This window comes from Pithys albifrons, chromosome 1 (genome assembly GCF_047495875.1).
Source record: "Pithys albifrons albifrons isolate INPA30051 chromosome 1, PitAlb_v1, whole genome shotgun sequence".
Taxonomy (NCBI): domain Eukaryota; kingdom Metazoa; phylum Chordata; class Aves; order Passeriformes; family Thamnophilidae; genus Pithys; species Pithys albifrons.
In genome coordinates, this window is record NC_092458.1 from 56,095,891 (window position 1) to 56,110,938 (window position 15,048).

The 15,048-nt window shown below is 37.2% G+C and overlaps 1 protein-coding gene across 1 annotated transcript in view; it reads right to left on the reverse strand.

Moving 5' to 3' along the window:
* Window positions 1-15,048, reverse strand: part of VWA8 (von Willebrand factor A domain containing 8) — a 184,299-nt gene that overhangs the window by 155,571 nt on the left and 13,680 nt on the right. The window contains 2 exon segments of the mRNA XM_071550531.1: window positions 8,030-8,140; window positions 10,165-10,295. Coding sequence (XP_071406632.1) covers window positions 8,030-8,140; window positions 10,165-10,295 — 242 coding nt within the window.

The window sequence follows — 15,048 nt, forward strand, 5'->3', positions numbered from 1 at the left end:
ATTTCCTCTCATCCTGTCACTTGTCACTCATGGAAAGAGACTGACCTCCATCTTTTTACAACCTCCTCTCAGGTAGTTGTACAGATCAATAAGGTCTTCCCTGAGCCTCCTTCTCTCCAGACTAAACAATCCCAGCTCCCTCACTGCTCCTCATAAGATCAGAACCTTCTCATACTCTAGAACCTTCCCCAGCTTTGTTGCCCTTCTCTGGACTTGCTCTAGCACCTCAATGCCCTTCATATAGCGAAAGGCTCAAAACGGAACACAGGACTCGTGATGCTGCCTCACCAGTGCCAAGTACAGAGGGACAATCACTTCCCTGCTGGCCACACTGTTTCTGACACAGACCAGGATGCCACTGGCCTTCTTGGCTACCTGGGCACACTGCTGGCTCATGTTCTGCTGGCTGTCAACCACCCCCTGTCCAGGTCCTTTACCAACAGGGAGCTTTACAGCCACTCTGCCCCCAGCCTGTAACACTGCATGGGCGGTGTTGTGATCCAAGGGTGGGACCCAGCACTTGGCCTTATTGAACCTTACACTGTTGGCCTCAACCCCTTGATCCAGCCCGTCCAGATCCCTCTGCAGAGTCTTGCTGTCCTCCAGCAGATCAACACTCCCACTCTTCTTGCTGTCACCTGCAAACTGACTGAGGGTGCGCTTGATCCCCTCATCCAGGTCATCAATGAAGACGTTAAGCAGGACTGGCACCAACAGGGAGCACTGGGAAACATGACTGGTGACCAGTCATTTTACATCTAGCTGGTGGATGCAACTCCATTTATCATCATTCATGGCCCCAGCCATCCTGCCAGTTTTTAACCTAGCAGTCATCCAAGTCATGAGCAGTTTGTCCAGGAGAATGCTGTGGGAAATAGTGCCAAAAGCTTTAATGAAGTCCAAGTAAACAACATCTACAGCCTTTCCGTTATCCGTTAAGTGGGTCACTTTGTCACAGAAGGATATCAGTTTATTAAGTAGGACCTGCCCTTCACGAGCTCATGCTGGCTCAGCTTGATCCTCTGGTTGTCCTGCACATGTTACATGATGGCACTAAAGAGGATCTGCTTCATGACCCTTCCTGGCACCAAGGTCAGGCTGACAGATCTGTAGTTACCAGGATTCTCCTTCTGCCTGTTCTTATAGACAGGCATCATATTTGTGGTTGACCAGGAGTGCTGGTAAATGACTGAATATAACAAAAGACTTTCTCCAAAATAACAAAATCTATGTAGTAAGATAAAGGCCTTTTAAAGCCACATTTAACCAGTTTAAAAACAAAAATGCCAACTTTTTATGAAAACTTATTGTTACCTTTTTCCTTAAATATATTTTAAATCTTGTTTAAAAACCGTGGTTTAAAATAACATGTATTTATATAAAAGTTCTGAATGCATAATGCCATTCAAAGATGAGACGACAAACAAACCTACTATTCATCAAAAACCTGTGGTCTGTTTCTTGTTACAAAACTTTTTCACTCTGTAGACAATGACAAACTACAGTTTTGCATTTTACAATATAGGTCACAAATATACTGAGTTACATATACTCCAAATGTGATGTTCAGGTTGTATTAAAATCAATGTAATAGTAACTAATGTGATTAGTCAAATTAAAAGAGTAACTTAGGAAATAATTCAATCTTTTCCTCCCCTCTGTAATGGAGCAAAGGACTACATCTTCACTATTCAGCCTACCTCACTACTGAGTCAATCATTTTCTGGGTAGGTTTTATAGTGAATTTTCCCTTGTGGGGTTAGGAATATTGCAGGGCAGGTACTGTTATGCACTCCTTTTTTTATTAAAAACCCCACAAAAGAGAAAGAAATTGCAGTATACCAAAGAACTGTCAGACAGGCTAGTTAATATCCAAAGAGGGAATCCAGATGTCTACAGTAGTTAGTGTTTCAGGAAGGATGAACAGCCTGAACTGGTGAGCATCTAATTCATGATGCAACACCGTGGCATAAAACAAAAAGCAGCTAAAGAAATAAACTCTTGAGTTTATTGGAATTTCATATCAGAAAACTAGGCTAGAAACATATGATACAACATAAATATGTTAATGTGACAAGAACTGGAACAGTCTTTCATTTCACAGTCATTGATTTTTGCTTCTCCAGTCATTGATTTCAGCTTCCTCCCCACAATTCTTTTTCCCATTTTTGAACTACCACACATCAAATGATCTGTTTTATTTCTATCACCCCTTACCCTAACATGACAGTCAGGTGTATTTGCAACAGTGACTGCAAACTGTATTTACAAGAAATTATGTCCCCACATAGGCATAATCTAGCTATTTTAGCTGCTTTACAACAAGTATATTAGTATAACAGCACATATGCATCAGATACATGGAACATTCTGGCTCTTGGGCAGAGACCACACCCAGGACAAAGTAAATTGAGTTTTTTAATAGATTTACTAGCATAAATACGTACAAACAAAGAAACCTTGTGGGGGAAGTTGGGAGGGTGTTATCTTGATTTTCTACAATAAAGTAAACAATCTTAATGTGGAGGAAAAGGACTTCACTCAACAAGCCTTTAAGGTTTATGGTGAAAGACCCCTTAATACACACTGCACATGGTTTATATAGGGTAAGGCTACGTTCTATTGGCTAAATTGAATCTCACACCATCAAACTACAAATTCTAATTGTTTATAATCCATATCTCACAAGTCCAATGTTTTGGTGAACTCATCTTGGATATTTTCAGATACATCTCCGGGATCCAGTGGGAAACTTGGAGAGTTCTTATGAGAATCTTCTGGGGAGTCGCTGAGGACTCCTAGGGAGTGATTTCTCTTTTCCCAGTCAACAGCAGCTGTGGCCTTGTTTATTCTTAGGTGGTAGCTGCTTTCTGTCTCACAGGGTCCATAAAGACCTGAATTGCTCACCTTTCATTTTTCTGTACCAACACTACAACTCTTGTCTTCTGGATAAGAATAAAGAAGGGTAATTGGAATTTTTCTTCCTGGTGAGTAGCAAAATACAAAGGAATTTAGGTACTTGACAGGTATCTAAAAATTATTAAGTTAGTTATCACTCATAAATCATTTTCACTCTGAGCACCATCCATCAAGTCTATATTGCCTATGGATATTATGACCCCACATAATACAAAGTATTGCTCCTTCCTCCACTGTAGGAAATAATAGCTGAAAAGAAAGTGGAATACACATGTAACAGATACACTTTTGATTTAAATCTGTAAGTAATTATAAATACATGGTCTTAATATTTGTCACATTACATCACACTCATCTATATTCCCTATACGTCAACACAAGATACCAAACTCTGAACTGTCAACCTAACAAATTCAATTAAATGCTGACACTTTCATAAGCATGAAAAAAGTACTGCAAATTATTAAAACAAAATCACTTCTCAGAGTTAAGAGGCTACTATTATCATGCATTCTTTTCTTTGATACAAGATATATTATGTCAACATCAATAAAGACTCACTTCATCCAAATATTCTTGATTTCTACCTAATACTTCCCTTCCCTCCTTATGTACAATATTGGACAAAACAAGAAAATAAATAGCAGTATTCACACTTTTGGAGCAGTGCATTGCTTGTCTCTCCTCTCTACAGACATTGCTATCTTGCTCCTTGTTCTAGGTATAGACACTGCAGTGACAGTTGGCCAATGAAGTTATACTTTCTGACAATGCCTTTGCTGTGGCTAATTTACCAGCACATCAAAAACCCACTGTCACCTCCAAAGCAGTAAGTTCATAAATCACAGAATTACACAACTTCCACTCACCAGTTATTTTTTTTTAAAGCTGAATTACTCTTACTTGGTTTTTTAGTAAGATACAGAAAGATTTTTATTTTTATCTGTATACATAAACACATTTACAAACGCATTTCAAATATTATTATAATCTCACTCTCAAATATTAATATAATTTCATTCAATTATTCTCATTTCTTATTTTGTAATTCCCTTTCTAATCTGCTTTGATTAAAGGAAACCCAACTCGAGTCTGTTTAGTGCTACTCCAGGGGATTTCATGTCATGTTCATTTTACAGACAGGACAGTTTAAGCTGTCATTTCTGTTACTGTGGGTGTTTAATTGTTTACTACTAGAAGTCTTTCAAGCCTTGTCAAAGATTATTTTTCTGGTATCATGACAACCAATTTTATATTTTATCGCTGTATAATTTATGATGCTGGTGCAGTTAGGGATGTAAAAGTACTGTATTAAAACGAGTATGTTCAAATAGTTCAAAGATACTCCAAAACAGAGTCTAATTCTGTACATGTAGAAATGACAGCGATACACATATATACCCATTCCATGGATACGGCTTACTCAGCAAGTCTTCAAAAATGTCACATTGCATTGGTCATTTTTCAGCACACAATCATATGGTATTTTCCTACTTACTCCAACCTCAGTTAATTTGATTGTCTTGAACAGAAAAGGTTGTACATTTTATTAAGTCATTTGTGTTTGGAAAGCTTGCTTCATTTAAAGGAAACGCTGAAAGACACAGGGCAAACAAAACCAGACATTTTAGACAACATGGTTTGTGACACAATCCTGGAGCAATACACCTCTCAAGCACTAACAAAATGGCTTAGCTGCTCTCCCAAATGAATCCACTACATTAAAATAATGTAGGTTTACTTAGATGTAATAATTATTAATGCAGGAGGTCGTACTAATGAGAGTGTAATCCAGAGATATGTCTTTTATAGCTGTACACACACACAATAAAAGGAAACTCACATCAGAAAAAAAAGGACAAAATATCAAACCTAACTCCTTAATTTTTGAAAATACAATAGGCTGATACTGGAACCTTCATACTGGTACAACAAAGTCGATGGCTCAACTACAAAGAGTTATAAAAGCAGAAAACCACTCTGCAAGACAAGCTCTTCTATCAATAAAAGCAAAATTTGAAGGTGCCATTTAAATATTTATGTAATATAAGGTAATTCCAACTAATTACTTCATATACAACATAATTAACCCACGTAATAAATTACAGAATAAAACCAAGAGGTTACTTAATTAGCTCAGTAACAGCAATAATGACATTTTTGAGGCTTTTAAAGGAGAATTAATAGCTGAAAGCCAAAATTAATGGCCCAAGGTAAAACTAAGAAAACAGAATTTTCTGCCCTCAGTACCTGAAATAAAACGAATACTTCACCATTACCCCATTATAAATTCTTCATTTTACATTATTTTAATTGGGAGTGGATTTCACAATTGAATGTTTACTTTTATTTTAATGGTCTACTATTTTTGAGGTAAGCTAACCCTCTCTTCAGTAACCCCAAATCTCCCATTTGATTCAACTCTAGTAGTAAGAAATACTAAATACGCAAGAATATTTGATACCTGCCCTTCAATATGTATTTCAATACAGTATTTCAATAACAGCTTCCCAATTACCACCTTTCAAAACTATTCTAAATAACTAACTGCAATCATACTCAGTAACTTCATGTTAAAATATAGCAGATGTTTTGAAATCTTTGAGGTAATGATTTGCAGCATTTAATCTGTCACTATAAAGTGTAGAGCTACAAATAATCATCATATCTGAACAATCACAGACAACTTTGCAAACCTTTCTGGGTTTGCAAACTGGATGATTCATTATAGTTCTTTCTGGTTGCAAGATGTCAGGTTTCATTACACTATATTATTATTCAAAGTGTAAACTACACTACTATGTTATGACTTGCACACAAAGAGCCTCATCTATCTTAAAAAACAGCTAAGTTTTTATTCAACCCACAGAATTAACACAGAGGGTGTTCTGGAAACCAGACTGTCAAGCTTTTCTGTCTTCTCTTGGGTGTCATGAAGAGCAAGCATGAGATTCCATAGGAAAAGAAATGGCAAGTAGATCTGAAAAGCAGAGTCTAGTATCTTCAGTCCCTCCTAAGTGTTCACCTTCCCTTTAGCTCAGCTGTGCCACCTGGAGAAATCCAAGCTCTTAGGGAATATTTTATTAAGGCTACCTGCTGATACCTTTCTCTCATGGTTTGTGGTTTAAAGGAGAGTAGTGTCTGGCTTCTGTAATGTTTTGAATTGGTACAGTCATATGCAAACCTCAGAATCACAAATGAACTGATTAAAGTTCAGGCAGCAGAGCAACCCGTAAAAGTTTACAGCTCAATAATAAAATGGACTAACTGGATCCATGATGGTTCTAAATACAAATACGTACCATATTTTATGCATTTTAACTAAAACATACAGTGAGAAAACTTCAGCTGGAACACCACTATCTATGGGATTCATCTTTCAATACTCTTGATGTGTTCATGTAAATACCAATTATTTATTTTCTTATTTTCCATTCAGAGCTCAAACATATATTTGTTACAAATACAATGAGTAAAACATGAGCTGAGGAAAAACAACATGATTCCAACTGGTTTTAGTACTTTGTTATCTTGCTAAAGGAAAGTCTTGGTCTGAAGTACCACTGCGTTGAATTCTGGTAAAAAACTTGTAACTGGAAATTTCTAACTCATTGAGGAAGATGGTAATCTTAGACCTTTACTTTAGAAAGCAAATCTTCCTAGAATGTATTTACTGGAGAGAGATCACTCGAAACAGCTTGTACAAAGTGAAGCAAGCTACCTCATACTTGCATTGGGATCAAAGTCTACAGACAAATACAGGGTTCACACACCACGTCACATCTTAATGAGCTTCGTACAGTTCCCAGTACAGCGGCTTTTATGAATGTTAGTTAATTAATGCTCTTATACCATGGGTGAATGACTTTGACTATCCCATAGCAAGTGTGAGGATAAGGCTGTCCAAAACAGCAGACAGGCATGAAGCTAACATGACTCAAGGAGTTATTCCCACAATCTACACAAATGCTCTTATCCTCTGGTCAATAAGAAGCCTTTAATCCACAGTACAGTACTTCAAATTATCTCATATTGTGCAATCCTCACATTTCCAGATAAGCAAGAGATAATTTGTAGTCCTAGAAATAACTACATATATATATATATATATATATATTTAGATTAGTTATTAATTCTTCAATCTGAAGATCTTACATTGTCTAAGTCATTTATCATGGTTTCAAGAAAATCTGCTTAAAGGTTTCTTGAAAGTTTGAAGGCTAAAAAAGAGATAACTGGGAATTTAAGAAAAAAAATAGAAAGCAAAAATGTTTCTTTAAAACAGAGAACAGAACTTCCAGGTTACCTTTTCTCCCACAAAACATTTTTATGATGATGGTATTATTAACATCTACAGCATCACCAACTGAAAACTGTTTTAGACAATACGTTTAAATTCATACTACATCATAGGAACTCACCCATGTTATGTAATTATAACCCTAACTTGTGTAAAAGTTTTAGGTATCTAGGAAAACAGATATTTCACATGGAGGGTGCATTTTACCTGCATAAACAGAAGGGAAACATGCCATTGACAATGTACAAAGAGAAATCTTACCTAAACCCAAGTCACTCTGTGGCTGTAGTAAATCAGCTCCTGGTCTGAGGCAATACTGATGGAGTGTTTAAATCATTATTTTAGTCCACACCAGCAGTGAGCTTTCAAATCTAATGTCCCAACTGTCTCAATTTACTGTGCTTGGTTTTCAAAACACAGAGCAGTCTTAAAACACATGAACTAGACTCTTTCACAATGCAACTAGATCAGAGGATTAATTGCAAGAATACATATAATATGCTACAAGTGTTGGGGAAGAGACACACCATGGGTAGAGCTGATCTATCTTGCATAGAATGGATCTCACTTCTCGTTACAGAATATAAAAAATAATCTCCCTAAGTCAACACTGTAGTACTCTTAACAGATGAGTGATCTTGGATTTGGGTAAATACAACATTTTCGATAATTGTGACATCAAGAACGCAAGACACTTTCTACTTGCATTAGAACATGTCAATCCACATACTATTCATTCATCATATAAACCATGGCGTCCTTCAAAGTACTTGTAAACAATTACTAGAGTGGTGCATGCCTGCAACTTGCCTGATCGAGATAAAAAGCACTACCATCTCGGATCTCTCGCCGCTGTTTGAGGTCAGTTTCTGTGGTGTCCCTCGACAGGGCGATATATTCAACCTCCCGCTTTGTTAGCTCCTGTGGACAACAGAGAGAAATTATTACAAAAATAAGACTCCAACCTCAGTATGTGAAATTTAAGAACAGGCCCAATGGTGTAATTGTACAAAAGAGCTCTAGGCAGCAGCACATTCATTTGAAATAACTCTCAACAAAATCTAGTATCTCTTATTTTTAAAATGTTTCCAGTATGTTCTACCTCAAACAAAATGGTTTTAATTTCTGCTCAATAAAGTTTTGCCTTCCCCAAACCTGTTCTAAAAACATAATAACCAGCTGTATACTCTTTCCATTGAACATTGGTAACATTCTTTAAGTTAATCTTCTGGTTCTGGACTCTGAAAAACAATCAGCATCTGCAAATCATTATAAAAATCAGAAGTTTTTTGTAAAAGATTGAAATGCTCAACTCTCGCTGTTCAGTAACACTTATAACTGTGATGCAGCTGTGATTATTACCTGTACATGCTCTTCCAGTACACTGATAAACTATATTATTCTTATCCTGTCTTCCTTGACTGTCATGAGATGCACTCTGCACCTGTAAAACTATAGACTACCTTAAAAATGAGAACTCTTGGGTTATTCTTTTGTTTATTTTGATTCAATATGAGATATACTTAGAATTTTCTAACTTAAAGGAACAAAAAACCCCCCAACCATTTATAACTGATATTCCTGCTACTTCTGTCTTGGGTTATCATGCATTCTGTTGAGAAAACAAATTCACGATGAAATGTCCTCAGCACCCCCCACTCACCCCTCAATTAAAGATATCATTGATTTAACAGAGCTCTCTTACGAGGTGGCTTTTAACTACAGTTGTACAAAAAAAAAGAAAGATATAAAACCCTATGCAAATTATTTCCTTTCCACTTTTTCAGTGCCTATTGCTTACAAAGTCACTGATTCATTTATGTTGCAGATAGATACAATTGTACTTTCTTTTAATGAAACAAAAAAGCAGACTGTTCTTTCAACAATTAGCCCTTTGCATGAAGCAGGTCACATGGAAGGACCAGACTTCACATAATCTTTTGGGATGGCATTGAACCAGTGAGCTGCAGCCTTTCTAATAGATCTCAAGTGAATAAAGTCAGTGCCATAAACAAGACAACACATTCTACATCCCATGCCTGGATGTCAGGTGCTAAGTCCTCTTTTTAGGTTATACCAAACTCTTGTTTATTTTAAGGAAGGCATCAAGCTATCAAGTAGCACATCTAGTGTGATGAATTAAGGAATCTTTTCTCTCTCTTATGGTTCAAAATCTTGCAGCTTTCTCCCCTATGCTTTGCCTCTGAGAGGCTAGTATTTGAATTAGTGTCTTTTGATTTTTAAAGGAACTGCTGATCTTTATGACAGCTGTTTATAACCTTAATTTGTGATCCCTCTGCCCAACCAGATTTCAGATAGAGCTCATGGAAGACAAAGGCCTACCCACACTTTGCAGGCCAGACAACCTCCTTCTACTGACCATTTAAGGGCACTGACTTTTCAAATGGGAAATTCTGTACAAGTTTCTGCCACGGTTCATACAGATGGATATAGGCAAGTCCTTCCCACATTCCAAGAGAGGATCATACACGCATCTAGTCTTTCTCACCACTCACAATAAATGTTCCCAAATGTTACTCAGAACACTTCTTTCCTAAATCCTTTCTTTCATTTCTTCTTTTTTGTAATGAAGCAAAAACGATTTGTTGTCTGTAACAGTAGGCAGATATCTTTATCTTCTAACATACATAATGCCGAGAACAAACTGTTTCTCCATTTGTGATAGCATATGGTTATACAGTTTTCCAACTCTTTTTTTTTCCTTGGAGTTTAAGCAGAAAAACATGTATTTAAATGTCTTTACTTTCTATTTGTCTATAATAAAACCTGAACTTTGGAAAGCACATTTATGGAAAAACTTATTTACCTCCTAAGCAGCTTGCTGTAAGATATTTTAGGACTACCTTTTCACCATTTGTCCTGCATAGGAATGATTAACTGACCTTAATAACTACATCTCCAAGAATTTAAACCAACAAACTTACCAGATACTGCATGGCAATTGATCGCCGGAGAGGCCCAGGAGGCCCAATAAGAAAGACATCTTGGCCAAGAAGATCTTTCTGCATTATCCATCTTAAATGATGGACTACAGACTGGGCCAGAGAATCTGTCACTTTGAAACACAAAGTTAAGAACCCATTATTAGATTTTGAAAAGTGCTGGATACCTGGCCATCCATTCACACATTTCTTTGTTCTTATCTCCAAAATTGAAACAAAGACACAAAGATGTACTGCCCTGAAGCTGGATGGCTGAAAAGCAGAGAATTCCCCAAAGTTGATATCTGATCACTTAATTCACATGTAAGTTTACACAGGGATTTTACCCATTGCTTTTTCCTCTGCACTTCATCCTTCAAAAAACAACCATCATAAAACAGAAAAAAAAGTTTGTCATTCTTATTTCACATTAAACTGACCAACATAAAGACAGTTTTTTACTACTCAGTGTTGAGTGGACTTCTCAGCACCAGCTAATATAAAAACATTATTAATAGCTTTTAAAATATTTATCCAGCCTATATCCCAAAGCTTTTTTGAATCACAAACTTAAAAAAAAAATTACTGTGACGGCACCAGACTAAGTTTAGTGTTCAGGGACAAACTTGATTTGTTACTTTTTAAAAGACAACTGCATTCCTGTTTGTATTTTCACACAATAAACCACAGAATGAAATTATCAAGGAAATGCAAACCTTGCCATATCACTACATTGATACCATACAGCTTCCAAAATCGTAATAAAAACAACTCAAAGCAGATCTACTTACTTCTATTAAGAAATATCAAACTCATTATTTTAAAAAGCAATAACCTGATTGTAATTAAACTAAAACCTTTACCACATGTATAAAAATGTAGACAGCACTGGAAAGCATCATGCAGAAACAGCACACGGAAGGAAGGGCAATCATATCCCCAGAAGAGTCCTTCACATATCCCCCCAGCAAAGCCTGGCTCTGTCTCACCCACAAGCAAAAAGCACTCGTGCAGGAAGAGAAGGAGAACATAAGCAAGCCAGGAGGGAGATTAATGTATGCATGTATGTATATGGCTGCTTTCAGAACAATCTGACAAGACCAATGATGAGGTTTGAAGCTGGAGGCTCAAGGGTGGTGACTGGGATTTTGAAGCGCAGAAAGAAAGGAGTAAGAGACAATGAAATCTCCAGATTAATACTTGGTTATTTATGTTCTTTTCAGTGAGATTACTGGTCGCAATTAGAAGTCAACATTGAAAAAACAAGCCTTGGTGCTATGTCAGCTTTCCTGAGACAGGGGAAGCAGCATGTGCAGGGCAGAGTTAAGGGCAGTAAGTACTAGTACCACTCAGTTCTGAGGGGGTTCAGTTCACTGTGGAATCTTTGCATACCAGAATTAAAATTGATTTTTGTATGATCATAGTAACAGCATTAAATGACTGTATGAGATTGAAGAAAGATTTTTCAAGCATAAAGGTGACCTAAGGCAAACTTTGACAAAAACTTTAACTGAATGTTTTGGTCTTTGGTCTGGCACTCAGGAGATTCACATGAAATCATCTACTTCCAGGAAAATCCACAATATTCTTATCACCGATATCACCAGGGACAGTGCACACACATAGGTGAGCAATCTATGTATTAGTATAGTCAGATTAATTGCAAGCAAACATTTCAGGTTTGCTTTATTGTTTTGTTTTCTAAACAACTGCAATTGGCATGCCCAGTAATAGCTTTCATACATGGCACAGTAAGATCACATGAATGTAAAATATTTTCTTCTTTGCTGCAATAGTGTATTCTAAAAGCAATGCACATTGTACCACACACAATTGGCCAAATGCAAATAAATTCCTGTCAGGGAATAACACATTCCTGTCTACAAGACTTTCAAGAAAATTAGGAAAGTTCTTACTAGACAGATGCTTTGGGAAATAAAGGGTTATACATCACTCCAGAACTGCTCTTTCCAAACTATGCTACTGGACAGGTACAGAAATTTGAAAAGCATCACATAAGCAAAAAGTATTCTGTTAAAGGTACCAAAAATTTTAAGACAGATCTTACATTCATTATTACTTCTACCTGTATGAAGACAATGTGTGTCTAGTGTGTTTTTATAACAGTTGTTCTGTACATTTTCCCAGATACTAAGCCTACTTTGCAGTCCCATTTACACCCTTCTAAAATCAGAAGAATGCAACATTCTCTCATTTACACCCTTCTAAAATCAGAAGAATGCAACATTCTCTTTGTACATGTAGTCTACATGGCATAAAGTATTTCCAAAGCACAGTAGGTTTTTCAAATGCAACTTCAGATGCACATACATGCTACCTTGTATATTATTTATACATATTTAGATACTTGTACTGTGTTATCTGCATTGCAAGGCTTTCAAGTTTTCTCTAACATGACTTGAAAATAATTCTTCTCTATTCCGGAACTATACATCAACTTCAGTAGTAGTACCATGTAATCATTTTCTATGACATTTAGAAGACAGGGAAAATTCACATCATCAGCAAATATATTACAGCGATTTTTATTAATTATCCAATGAGTCAGATAGCATCTAATGCAAACTGGGTTTGCACGGTCTGTTTAGTGGCACTCTACTGATTTGCAGTAGTTAAATAGCAGGCCCCATATTCTTAATCTGCAGGGTGGTGCGTAGGAAGCCTCTACAGTGTATTCTCTAAGACACCATCTGGCACATGCAGGAGAGTAGTCAGTGCTACAATTTGCTATTCCTGTGTACGAAGGACAGACAGAGAAAGAAATTGCATTCTCTCGATGTGTAGTATGTGATAAGTAGGACAGCACCCAGCAGAATCTGTGCAAACATTTTGTAAAGTGAGCAGCTGAAGCTGAATGACGAAATTCCCAAAGAAGAAAAGTAGAAAACGTTTTAGATAGATTTTGAAGCAAACACAGCAGCTGCTCGTTTGATCCACCAATCAGTTTTAGCTAAAACCAAGACTGAAATGGCTATGGCTAGCCTTGGAAATTTTCTGGTTCACTCATACTCAGATTCTTGCCAGATGCTGCACTCACCAAAACCAGAAGATTTGCTGGAGTTAGCAGATAGTATCTGCTGGCAAGTCCTTGTGTTCCAGCTACAAAAGAAATCCCATAAATGAAGGAGAACTCCTAACTCTTCCCACTGTTCAGACAGTTAAGTGAACTGACACCCAAAAATATCTATTCCAAATGCAGTACCAAATACAGCAGAACTCATGCCACTGTATGACTCAAGTTTGGTCAATCACATAATAACTAACAGCCTCTTAGAAGATATCAATAAACATAATTTTCAACAGAGTAAAATAAGATCTCTGCATGCCCTGAGCCTTCACTGCAATGCATGTTCAGAGTCTGAGAACACCTCCTTTTTACCAGGAAAGGAAAAGATTCATGGTGGGAAAAAGATCTCCCTCTTGTCTGAACACCAAGGGGTCCTTCAGCTGCCCACAGCAGTCTGCAGTACATCAGCAGGGGGGCAGCTGCCATAATGTACAGGTATGGAAGAAGGGGACAAGGAGGGACGTCTTTGTCTGAAAACATAAACATTGCTCACAAACAGAATTTTCACTCAATTCACAGCCCTTCAGGATGGGGGACAATGAAGAGAGTGCGTTGGCCAGGAGAGAGTGAAGAAGGCAGCATGGCCAAGATGAAGAGGTAGGCACTCCTATGTGGTCTGCTTTCAGTGGCTGGCATTTAGCACTTTGCAAGTAAAACACTGCTGCTCTTACCATTTTATGCTGGTGCACAGAGCCCAATGAGTATTCAGTCTCATAATGTGGTTACATCACAGACAGTGTTCACTGGAATAGTATTTTTCCTCATAAATTTTTCATGGAAACAATCTTCATTCCAAAAATATTTGTCCTTGTGGTGGTAAGGAAACAAGTTGCAAGGGGCTTAGAAAGGGGGAAGTTACTTCTTGGATTAGACTGTAAACTAAAAGATTAATTCTCTGAGTTGATTGCTTCACAGGAAAGTATTAGTTTTACAAAGATAAATCATATTTCTTCACGTAAATTAAAAGATAAAGGAAACATGCAAAACCAAGTAACTTTCTGGAAGAAACGCCAAATGGGATACAGAAGACTAAGTTTCTCCTAGTGACACATAAATATAGAATAAATGAAACTATTCTCAGCTGGATGTACGACTCACAGAGAAACACATAGTCAGAATAATTATCAGGCTCCAACTGGAGAGACATACAAGTGTCTGCTTTTGGGTGCAACTGCTCAGTCCAGCACCAAAAAGTACAAGAGACTAGAAAAGAGCAAGAAAAATTACCAAAATAAATTGGAATTCAGTCCAGAAAATAAATACCTGTTTTCCAATATGCAAGACAGAATCACCATGAAGAAAAAAGTTCTGTACATCATGGTTATGGTAGATCGAATAAGACCCAGGGCACTAAAAGTATGCCCCAAAAGACCCAAATGAAGCATTCAAACAAGCTTTTGTCACAAAAGAATCTTCAATTACTGGAGCAAAGTACACAGAGAGGTTCTGAAATCTATGTCACCAGCACATTTTCAGAACAAGGAGGACAAACACCTCTCAGGAATGGTTTGGATTCAACTGATCTTGCTTTAAGGCACAAAGAACAGTGCAGACAACTCTCTGAGCTCCACCCAGATCTTCACTGCAGATTTCTATGTCCCCATATCTCCCCATGCCTCACAGTATAGACAAAATGGGGATAATGATGTAAAACGTTCAGAGCTCTACTGACAAAAAAGCCCACTATTTCTGATCCTCAATGCAGTGGTAACACCCAAATAGCAGGACAGTCTGAACCTACATGAAAACTCTTAACTATTGGAATAATCACCATCTCTAACAGCAGACATCTTCCCCAA